The sequence below is a fragment of the Lupinus angustifolius genome, unplaced genomic scaffold, assembly GCF_001865875.1.
Source record: "Lupinus angustifolius cultivar Tanjil unplaced genomic scaffold, LupAngTanjil_v1.0 Scaffold_113_47, whole genome shotgun sequence".
NCBI lineage: Eukaryota > Viridiplantae > Streptophyta > Magnoliopsida > Fabales > Fabaceae > Lupinus > Lupinus angustifolius.
In genome coordinates, this window is record NW_017724916.1 from 38,383 (window position 1) to 50,085 (window position 11,703).

Consider the following 11,703-nt stretch of genomic DNA (forward strand, 5'->3'; position numbering starts at 1 on the left):
AACCGGATCCGTGGAAATACCCACAACATATACCCACAATAATAGCTTATGGGCGAGAGCGGGTTTTGTGATACCCGCCCTGCATGTACCCGCAAATTTATATATTTAGTTTTTAATTAAATTTATATATATATTTATTATTATTTTAAAATTATATATTATATAGTTTATTATTATTGCATAATAAATTACACGTATTTGACTATGATCATAAATTTATCATATTATTCATCTAACAATTATTTTTACATATTGATTATTACAAATTGTATAAATATATAATTGAAATTAAAAACTCGTTGGGTACCCATAAATACCTGCTACCCACACGAGTACCTGCAAATATTACGAGTTTGGACATGGGAAAACACTACTCGTGTCTGCCCGTGCCCATTGCCATTCATAATCAGGAATGATTTAAATACGTGTTGGACTACTCCTCTCATTATCAATTGATTTTGAAATGGAACCTTAACAATTTAATATTTAAATTATACATAAGAGAGTGATAAATATTGTGAGACTTATTTTCTAACATGTTGTCTCTATACCAGGATCCTTTATCCCAAAATTTTCTGTCTCCATGTGCCAAATCAATCATATCTCACCAAATAGCATAAAAATATTATTTTATTTTTTTTGATTTTTGAAACAACTCTATAAAAGCGTATCATACTAAAAAAAAGAGTTACTTCGTTTAACCCTTGATTAAAGAATATATTTTAACCACCATACTAGAAATAGTTGGAGATCTACTCTCGTATACAATGTTAAGATTCAATGTCAAAAACAAATTTCAAAAGATCCTCTCCATTTATGGATTAACAAATATTTAATTTTTCTATTATTTTTAATGACAAAATAATTATTCTATCATATATAAAATGATAAAAATATTTTATTATACTACATTTTCTTTGTTTTTCTAATACCTATCTTTTCGGATATGATCCTTAGTCATTTAAAACATGTTTAAAGTAGACAAAACTGTACCGAATAGCATACACCAAACTTTTATAATATTGCATAGTAACAAACAAAAAGAAAAGCAACTTGTATCCATCAACCATACCAGCATACCATCTCAATCATCATCATCATCTTCCTTTTCCTTCCTCTCTCCATTTTTTTGTGCTAAACCAAACCCAACCCATCTCATATTCCCTTTAAAAGTATTCCTTTTTAGTTTTATTACCCCCAACCAAGTTTAATATTTACCTTTTCTCTTTCCCTCTCTTTCACACATATTCAGATCCTTTTAACACCAAAGACCCATTATTGTTTTCTCCTTAATTAATGCAACCATGACTAGACTATTCCGATCCAAATCTTGTGGAGTAGTCGAGTTCAACAATCCTTCTCCACCAAGTCCATTTTTTCACAATGTAGTGACCAATAATAATCATAACAAAGGTAATGAAGAAAAAGAAGAAATAGATAGTGAAGAGGAGGAAGATTATGATGATGATGATGATTGTAGTAACAAAGTTTCAACACCTTTTATATCAAAAGGTGGTGATGAACAAGGTCATGAGAACAATCAGAACCAGTTTGCAGTGTTGGATATTGTGTTGTCTGTGTTGAAGAAATCATTGGTGACTTGTAGTGTGGAGAGAGATGATGTTTCTTCTTCTTTGGATATTAGCTGGCCAACTGAAGCATGCCACGTGTCCCATGTTACCTTTGATAGGTTCAACGGCTTTCTTGGTTTGCCTACTGAGCTTGAACCTGAAGTTCCCAAGAGGGTACCTAGTGCCAGGTAATGAACCACTTTCTTTTCATTTTAAATTGCGGTCGTGATTATAGTTATGTTAAATTTTGAAAAAATAATTCGGGTTAGGTGATTGTAGTTATAGTTGTGGATCGTAATTTAAAATCGTGGTTTTTTTAATTTTAAATGTTGACCAATCTAGCTGTTAGTACATAGCAGTAACAGGACATGGAAATTGCGAAATTTAAGTAAGACTAAGACCATTGAAGGTTAATTTGGCAGTGGAGGTCAAAATTTGGTGGATGAGTTTTTTAATACGATTTTAGAAAAAAATAAATTCATGATTTTTTTCAACTCATTTTTTACTACTTAAATTTGGTTCAGATTTGGTTCAGATTAGAGGCTGTGCTAAATTGCAACTTTTTTAGGATTACATGCATTTTTTTATTACTTGTAATGGATTACTAATGGAACATGAAAATTAAGGGTCAGTTTTATAAGAGTGTAAAAGTGCAGGTGGAATTTTGATATGGATGATATTTTCAATACTATTTTACAAAGAAAATAAATCCATGAATTTTTAACTCCATTTTTAGTCCCATAAAGGCTAATTAAGTTGAGATTTTGTTTAGATTAGAGACTGTGTTAATTTCAAACTTCCTTAGAATTAGATACATTTGTTAATTTCAACTCACTGTTTTAATCTTGGGTTTCTTGAATTGGAGATGCCGTGGAAATTACATGTAACTTACTAACAAGTAACATAAGATTTTGGCTTTGTACCTTTGTCACTTGGTTGACATCAATTTGAAGTTCAAATTTTTAATTGATTTTCAATTAAAACGAATTACCTTTTCCTTTCATTTTAATCTCACATCATATCATAAGTTACTTTCAATATAATGATGGTTAGTCTCATAAATACATGATATTAGATCCCTAATAAAATAAATAGTATAATAATAACGTAAAAAGTAATGACTAACAGAGAATTGAGTACTACATATCGAAATTGGTACCACCAATCATGTAAGTATGGTTAGTCTCATAAACCTAATTCACTGGGTTATCTACTTCATTACTTTTTAAATTAATTTTAAACTTTTTTATAATAAACCCGTTAGGTGGTATGTGTTATACTGAATTCGGTAGATGAGAAAAATTATGTAATTATGATTAAGTTGAAGATATATTATGGATGGAAAAAATACCCGTTGGAGAGTTAGCTCTACACGTACTTGTGAATGTTTCCGGCTCGAACAAGATTGCCTCTAGTGCGAGGATACCTGTGGCAAACCAAAAAAAGTTGAAGATATGTGCTAATGAATTCGGTACTCAAGAGAATTATGTAAGCATGGTTAGTTTGACTAAGTTGAATTCTTATAATGATGCAGTGTAAAGGTATTTGGAGTTTCTGCAAATTCAATGCAGTGTTCATATGATGAAAGGGGAAACAGCGTCCCAACTATTCTTCTGATGATGCAAAAGCGATTGTATTCAGAGGAAGGCCTTAAAGTATGTTATGCACTACTTCTGTTTGTTTCACCATTGATTTAACTGGCTTTTTTATTGATACATAAGTTTTGAGGTGTAATAGCGTAATTTCCTTGTTTGAAGGCAGAAGGAATATTCCGAATTAATGCGGAGAATAGTCAAGAAGAGCTTGTTCGTGACCAGTTAAACAAAGGTCTAGTGCCACATGGAATCGATGTTCATTGTTTATCTGGTTTGATAAAGGTACATTTTATGATGCTTAATTTCTTATAATAATTGTTGGATCCGTCTGCCAAGAGTCACATTGTTATCGGGTATTGGAAGAGTGAAGAGCTACATGATATATCAAGTTTCGAAACAAAATCGGAGGAGAGGGAAGAGAATGAATGGCTTGGAGGTGTGTCCCTTGTTTAGGAGTTGGGTGAAAGAGACGGAAATGTTTGAAGGTTGGAGCCCTCTGAAATCCCCCACATGCTCATTTTCATCATTCCTCATGTTTTTATGGAGACAAAAATGTCAAAGTACCTAAATGCTTACATTTTTGTCCATTTCCCATTGTTAAGTAGATTTTTAAATGGATAATAAAATAATATTCTTGCATTATCATTACTTAAGTTGACCCATCATTCTCCTTTTGTCTAATTTTCACACTCCCAAATAAGGGATATATTGAACTTAATTTGACTTCCTTTCTTATTCCATTCTTCCCTCTCCTTTCCCCTTGATCTCTCTTGTTTCCTTTTTCTTATAACTCTCAAACACAACATAAGACAATGGTTTCATAGATCTTTTTCAGTTATATTATTCAACTCACCCCCTTATATTTAGTGTTAGACTTCACGCTTGAATATAACCAACAATAGTATTAGTCTTAATTGAAGTCTATTTACTTATTGATTTTTGCTTGGAACTATTGTGCTTAATGCTGATAATTTTGCTCAACTGTCATTGTAATCTTGTGCTCAATTCTTATGTTTTTCTTGGCATGCAGGCATGGTTTAGAGAGCTTCCAAGTGGGGTACTTGATTCTCTGACCCCAGAAGAAGTGATGCACTGCAACTCAGAAGAGGATTGCACTAACCTTGTGAGGTTACTTCCTTCAACAGAAGCTGCATTGCTTGATTGGGCAATCAATTTGATGGCAGATGTTGTTGAGCATGAACAATTCAACAAGATGAATGCACGCAATATCGCCATGGTTTTTGCGCCTAACATGACACAGGTTAGTAAACATTATAGGCAAAGATGTCTTCTTCTTTTCCTTCCGTAGTTACCAGGTTCGACCCTTCAGAAACTAAGTTACCAGATTCACCATACCACGTACCGAGTTTATCATAAAGAAAGTCTCGTATTGTGATGAAGAATTGACATACTATGTAACCTTAAATGCCATGTTTATAGCAACTATGGTTCCTTCTATTGTTTAAATTGGGAGAGATTTCCACAAGGTTAGTTTTAAGCACAATTTAATTGGGTTCATTGTCAAGTTGAGGAACCAAGTTTATATATCTATTTTTTTTTCTGTTGCTTATGTTGAACCATTTTCTCACTTAACATAAAGCTCTCTGCAAGGTTCATTTTAAAGTAGCTATGACAAAATCAAGTTGCTTTGAAAATAGGACATTGGTTAAATTAGCAATCAACATTTATAGTACTCAGTGTAACAATCAGCATAATGTGATGGTGAACAATAATCACAAATGCTGAATCTTGGATTTTTGACCAGTAAAGCTAGTACAAATAAAGCTATGCTGTAGAGCCAATTTAAATGCTTGTTTACTTGTTCTATGCAGATGGCAGACCCTTTAACCGCATTGATTCACGCAGTACAAGTCATGAACTTCCTTAAGACATTGATTCTGAAGACCCTTCGAGAAAGAGAAGAATCGGCCGCCAAGGCGAGGCAGCTTTCATCATGCTTAAGTTACAAGGAGGAGTCTTGTGAGCAACCTGAGGATGCTTGTGCTGCAAGTAAATTCTCGAGAACTTCGACCTTAGGAAGAATGGAATGGTGTTTCGAGGAGAAACTTTGGAGCAATGAAGAAAAGGGAAATGAAAGGGGAGAAGGGGAATGTAAATCTGTTTCAGATGGTAACACACCTTCTAAACATGAGAGTGGTTTTTTAGAAAATAGATATAGAGGAGGCATATATGATAGTGATCATTGGCTGAAATTGAGAAAAGGGGTGCTTAAGCTATGTAGGCACCCTATATTTCAATTGAGCAAGCAAAATAAGAAGAATGAAAATCTTGGCATTGTAAATAATAGGGAAAAAGATGAAGAAGCATGGGCCTAAAATAACTACTACTACTACCATGCCTTGCTTTAATGACTTGTGTGATTGAGATAGATGTTTGTGTGAGATTGTATGTATGTAACTTAGTTTCAGTTGTAACTGCAGATTGGTTTTTTGTAGAATGTGAGTTCATGATGAGATGTTTAAAGTTGTTAACAAAATCTATTGTAAAACAAATAATTTCTATGTTATCTTACTGATATCAAATATATGTTTCAGTATCGTGTAGTGTGAGGGGGTAATAGAATATTTAGTGAAGTTAGTTCAATCATCTAGAGTGCTTCTTTTTATAATTAAACAAGTAGAGTTATTTGAAAGGATTAAATATATATACATTCATGTAAGAGTTTTTTATATTATCAGCAAATCATTCATCGTTCATATGTTAACTATTATTAACGCTAAAAAAATAATACAAATAAATGATGAATGATTTAATGACAATGTAATTTTTTTTATACAGATGGTACATAGATTTTAAACTTTGAAATTAATTAGAAGTGAGAAAAGGTTACAAGAATAAAGAATCAAATTGATGTATGGAATTATTGCATAAGAGCAAGCAGCTGACTTAATTAGTCACCAAAGCTATATGATTATGACTACTTTCTAACATATTTCCAAGTGAGATTTCCGAAAATGTTAATCATTCATGGTACCAAACAATACTAAAGAAGATTTGTTGGTAATTTAAGGTTTGGTTATGATTGAAGCATTTATGTATAAAACAATTATGTATAATCATAAGCTACTTAATAGCAAGTCTGAATTTTGAAAAGTTATTTCAAGGTGTATGGGTTATTGAAAAAAAAAAATCATATGAAATTAGAGTAAATGACATTAATTTTTTTTCTTCCAATAAACATGTACACTTACCTAAAAAGGCTTGGGATATGATTGGGTATTCTTTAAATTTTGAAGGGATAATTTCTATAAAATAAATTATAAATTGTAAACCACCTATTTCTTTCTCCTCTCATCTTCAAATAAAAAAAACTAATAATCAGTTTTTCTACAAGTCTAACCAAACAAGTACCTGAATATAAAAAATAATCCTTATTCTCATGTTCATTTTAACAAGGAAAAAAAAATTCTAACGAAATTAATTTTGGAATCCAATTCATCAAAAACAGAACTTCTTGGTATTGGGCCTATAAAGTGGGTACTTTTCAGGCCCATTATTTTTCACCGCAAAGGGTAACTACAAACCCTAATCTAGTAGAAACAGTTTTTAATTTCTAGGGTTTCTGCCTGAAGCAGCAATCATGGTTCTCAAGTATGTATTCTTCATAATCTCATTTCTTTCACATTTCATCTGTTTTTTTATTAATAATTAAAATATATATTGAAATGTGAATTTTATTGATCCTGGAACATAGTTTTTTAGATTGTTGTTAGTAGAAACTGTTGAGAACAAATTATCATAAACCAAGCTTTGTGTTCCGCATTGTATTATAATTATAGTCTCAATTTTAAATGTAATGTTTTGAATTTGATTTTATACTGCAATATCATCAGGACTGAGCTTTGTCGATTCAGTGGTGCCAAGATATACCCAGGGAGAGGTATCCGATTTATTCGCGGTGATTCTCAGGTGAAATTTATAAATGCTATCAAATTTGAAAATTCAGCACGATAAGAACCTTGATTTTTTACTTTATAGGTTGTTCTTTAAGTGTTATTTGCTATCTTAATTCAATATTAGATGCTCAACATTAGATTTTCCGGTGTCACATTGTTGATTAAACAGGTCTTCCTATTTGTGAATTCGAAATGCAAGCGATACTTTCACAACCGTTTGAAACCGTCGAAGCTTACATGGACTGCCATGTATAGGAAGCAACACAAGAAGGTGATTATTTAATTTAAAGTTTTTGTGTTATAATCATAAAGCTAGTAACATGTGGTTTAAAATCAGAATTGTTGTTAATGAACCTGGTAAAAAGGCTTAAATGTTGTAATGCAACTTCTTGGGTTAAATTTCAACTTTGTAGTTTACTTTTTTGTATGAATTTGATGGGTTAGGACGCTGCTCAAGAAGCTGTGAAGAAGAAGCGTCGTGCTACCAAAAAGCCATACTCTAGGTCCATTGTTGGTGCTACTTTGGAAGTTATCCAGAAAAGAAGAACCGAGAAGCCAGAGGTTCGAGATGCTGCCAGAGAAGCTGCTCTTCGGTATGTTTTTTCATATGTATATCATTGACTTTAATCATATGAACTTATATTTATTTCATCAAATTTTGTATTTTTGGATACATGTTAATAACACGTTGTACTATCTGAATTAACGATGATGTGCAGTGAAATTAAAGAGAGGATCAAGAAGACAAAGGATGAGAAGAAGGCTAAGAAGGCAGATGTAGTGGCCAAGTCACAGAAATCAGGCAAAGGTAATGTTTCAAAGGGTGCCGCACCAAAAGGTCCCAAACTTGGTGGTGGAGGTGGGAAACGCTAGAGTTTCAAGGTTACTTCCATTTTTAGCTACCATTTAGTAGAGTTCTGAATCTTATGTACTGGTATATTTTATTTGCGTGATCAATCCATTTGATTCACTGTTTTGTCAAATCCGTGTCGTTGCTTTTGATTACATGGTAATTGAATGAATTTTGTAAACTCCTGTTTGGATTTGTTTAAGTTGCCTTTATCTTAGGCATTGCCTCAGTGTGCAGTGAATTGTTATTGCTGACTTTGAATCAAAATTATAATGCAGTAGCTATTATTGCTTCCCCTGTTCTTTGAATGTAGGTTATCAATAATAAATATTTTGAGGACACTCTTAATAAACCGATGGTGGCCCTTTCTCTTTTCAGAAGTATTTGTTTCTTATTTTCATAATTTTTGCTGCTCATGACATTGTTAACCCAAGATTCATTACATTGAAAAAAGGATCATGTTGGTCAATTAGGCAGTTCAACATTCCTAAATGTTGTTGGTTTATCCTTAATTTACATATTATGTAGGTAGGTAACTGATCATATTTGGTTTATCTTTAATAATTACATAAAAGGATGAGACCAGAGTAAAGATGATGGTAGGTGATAAGTGAGAAGTGAAAAAGACGAGATACTATTTTGTGTTGTGTGAGAAATGTGGGTAAGCTTTTGGGGTGTGGTATTTGTGTTAATAATGATAACTTAAAATTTTAAAACTTAAATATGTGGCATAAAACAACTAATGAAACATGAACCATTGTTAACTCGTCACATATAAGTTTTTTTAAAGGCGTGCACGCACCAATCTTATAGGATTCTCAGTAAAGATTCTGAAAGGTTTCCCTAATAATTGGATACGTGGAATGGGTTCTATAACTTATAAGTTGTCCCATAGAGGCAATGCAGAAATTATCTAATAAATAAGCCTAATAGCATTCACATCCAAGGGTGGATTGATGAAGGAACAATATCACAAATATCTACCGGACGACCAAAAATTAACACAGAATGAATCTCGATGCATTCTTTACGCTTTATTCTTTTCCAATTGAATCATAGTGTGTGACAAAGGGCAAAGTTACTGGTGCAAATTATATGCAACAAATAAGCTCTTCTAAAGTGTAGCATGTACTTTAATTTACTCTCTAAAATATATGAATCTAAATCTAATTTTTATGTAAAATTATTAAGTAAGTATGATAATCTTAATGATTCATCGTATTTAATGATTTCTATTTATACACTTTAACCTCTAAATTATATGGTTGGGATTCTAAACATGAGTAAATATATGGGCAAACAAAGTCCCACATTATTGAATAATATGTTAATACAAATGACAAAATATAAATTTAATGAGTTAAGGCCCTACCAGATCTCCAAGGTCGAGAGTTTGATTCTTGTGAGGGATACTTGTTGAGAGGGACAACCACAAATCCCGAACCCTGAAAGAGATTAGTTCCTTACCCAAAAAGGCAAAAGGATAACTTTAATAATACACAAAAAATGAGTTAAGGTTATGTAAAATATATAATGTTAATAACACTATATTGAGCTACACCATAGAAAATGGTAGTAGCTTCGTGAGCATAAAATAGGGTAAGGAAAGTGACAAAAACCTAACATTAGATGATTTAGTTGTTTTGGTTTGTTTTTATTTACCAATTAGTGTGTTTTAAAATATTAACAATCAAATAAAATAAACTTTTTTATTGACAATTTTTAAGGGGTAGTGCACTTCAAAAGTGCTTACACTTTATTGACGGGGGTTCGGGGGCCCGCACAAGCGGTGGAGCATGTGGTTTAATTCGATGCAAAGCGAAGAACCTTACCAGGGCTTGACATGCCGCGAATCCTCTTGAAAGAGAGGGGTGCCTTCGGGAACGCGGACACAGGTGGTGCATGGCTGTCGTCAGCTCGTGTCGTAAGGTGTTGGGTTAAGTCCCGCAACGAGCGCAACCTTCATGTTTAGTTGCCAATGTTGAGTTTGGAACCCTAAGCAGACTGCCGGTGATAAACCAGAGGAAGGTGAAGATGACGTCAAGTCATCATGCCCCTTATGCCCTATAAGGTAGTGAAATTCCTTGTCGGGTAAGTTCCGACCCGCACGAAAGGCGTAACGATCTAGGCACTGTCTCGGAGAGAGGGTTGATGAAATAGACATGTCTGTGAAGATGCGGACTACCTGCACCTGGACAGAAAGACCCTATGAAGCTTCACTGTTCCCTGGGATTGGCTTTGGGCTTTTCCTGCGCAGCTTAGGTGGAGGGCGAAGAAGGCCTCCTTCCGGGGGGGCTCGAGCCATCAGTGAGATACCACTCTGGAAGAGCTAGAATTCTAACCTTGTGCCAGGACCTACGGGCCAAGGGACAGTTTCAGGTAGACAATTTCTATGGGGCGTAGGCCTCCCAAAAGGTAACGGAGGCGTGCAAAGGTTTCCTCGGGCCAGAAGGAGATTGGCCCTCGAGTGCAAGGGCAGAAGGGAACTTGACTGCAAGACCCACTCGTCGAGCAGGGTATATTGAAAATCAAACAAAATTGTATGCATTCCACAGAACAAAAAATGTAGTTTTTGAAATAACAAATATCAGCTTTTATATTATTTCACTTTCTGTTTCCATCTATTTTCAAAGAATTAATCAACAACTTTAGATGTATGAAGCATCTATGTGTTTTTAAAAGTATTTATGCCATCCAGAAGTTGTATACACATGTCTAATTATTAAGAAGAACCATTTAAAACAACAAAAAAACAAAACTTTTTCAACACGTACTTTTTTTATTCACAAAAAATTCGAATTCAATAATGTAACTTTTTAAGGGAAATCAAGTTAAATAAATATTAGTTGATACTTGATAGAGCATCATTCATGGGCAATGGGTCAAACACACCCCAAGGAAGTAATAGACTAAATCTTGCTTCTTAAATTTTCCATGACTTAATTAACTTGTCCACCCTTGAAGGCTTCAAGAAGTTTATAGTTGTGAGACAAGTTATGTCCAAAGAGACAACAACATTACTTTTACAGTGCAGTAAATATTCTTTTTATATTAATCTCATAAAAAAGCGGGCAGATTAAAAGATGGGATTAATCATTGAATTTGGGGATAATTATATTATATTTTGATCATATTTAGAGGCCAAATATGTAATTTTATATAACTATTTTGCTTTAATTAATATATTTGTTATTGTTGGTCTAGCCATATAAAATCTTGCTAGATCCTTAGGATAATCAACATATCAAAGATTTGATTATTGAATACATATGCCAAGTGAATACTTTTAGTAATAGAAAAAAAGTAATATATTTGTTATTGTTGCACACGGAGATGTACCACAAATTGTGAGATTAATTAAAATGGTTGTAAAATTTATACGATTTGTATATTTTCCTTTATACTTTTGTAGGTTCATTGCCTTTTTTTTAACTTCATAATTATATTACCTACTTATTTTTATTACATTCTCTTACTAATTATACTATTATATACTGCATTCCTTTTTTTTCATTGTTTTATTTTATTATGTTCAAACTTATTGTTGTTTTACAATTTTTAGGGTTTAATAATATTTTTTCCTTCAATTCTATCATCATTCAATAATTATACTTATTATTAATTCTATTTTTTTTGTTTTCTCTTAGAAAATAAATAGGGTTGTTTTAGTCAAAAGAGAACATTCTTTAATGATTTTTTATTCTACGTGTCTGGAGAGTAAAAGAATGTTAAACGAGAACGTAGAGGGATTTTTAGATTTTGTTAAGGAA

The 11,703-nt window shown here is 32.8% G+C and overlaps 2 protein-coding genes across 2 annotated transcripts; both read left to right on the forward strand.

Moving 5' to 3' along the window:
• The first annotated feature begins 1,078 nt into the window (after nt 1-1,078).
• LOC109339812 (rho GTPase-activating protein 3-like) lies at nt 1,079-5,715 on the forward strand. Its single transcript, XM_019577330.1, has 5 exons — nt 1,079-1,759; nt 3,106-3,226; nt 3,329-3,448; nt 4,197-4,427; nt 4,999-5,715. The coding sequence occupies exons 1-5, from the start codon at nt 1,305-1,307 to the stop codon at nt 5,500-5,502; spliced, it is 1,431 nt and encodes a 476-aa protein (XP_019432875.1). The 5' UTR covers nt 1,079-1,304; the 3' UTR covers nt 5,503-5,715.
• Nucleotides 5,716-6,683: 968 nt separating this feature from the next.
• Nucleotides 6,684-8,226, forward strand: LOC109339811 (60S ribosomal protein L24-like). Its single transcript, XM_019577329.1, has 5 exons — nt 6,684-6,778; nt 7,021-7,096; nt 7,253-7,354; nt 7,528-7,676; nt 7,803-8,226. Exons 1-5 carry the CDS (start codon nt 6,768-6,770, stop codon nt 7,954-7,956), a joined length of 492 nt encoding a protein of 163 aa, XP_019432874.1. The 5' UTR covers nt 6,684-6,767; the 3' UTR covers nt 7,957-8,226.
• Nucleotides 8,227-11,703: the final 3,477 nt, after the last annotated feature.

Coding starts and splice junctions, on each gene's coding strand:
- LOC109339812 (XM_019577330.1), top strand. CDS start 1,305: ATGACTAGACTATTCCGATCCAAATCTTGTGGAGTAGTCGAGTTCAAC. Junction 1,760..3,105: donor AAGAGGGTACCTAGTGCCAG/GTAATGAACCAC, acceptor ATAATGATGCAG/TGTAAAGGTATTTGGAGTTT. Junction 3,449..4,196: donor GTTTATCTGGTTTGATAAAG/GTACATTTTATG, acceptor CTTGGCATGCAG/GCATGGTTTAGAGAGCTTCC.
- LOC109339811 (XM_019577329.1), top strand. Junction 7,355..7,527: donor ATAGGAAGCAACACAAGAAG/GTGATTATTTAA, acceptor TTGATGGGTTAG/GACGCTGCTCAAGAAGCTGT. Junction 7,677..7,802: donor GCCAGAGAAGCTGCTCTTCG/GTATGTTTTTTC, acceptor GATGATGTGCAG/TGAAATTAAAGAGAGGATCA.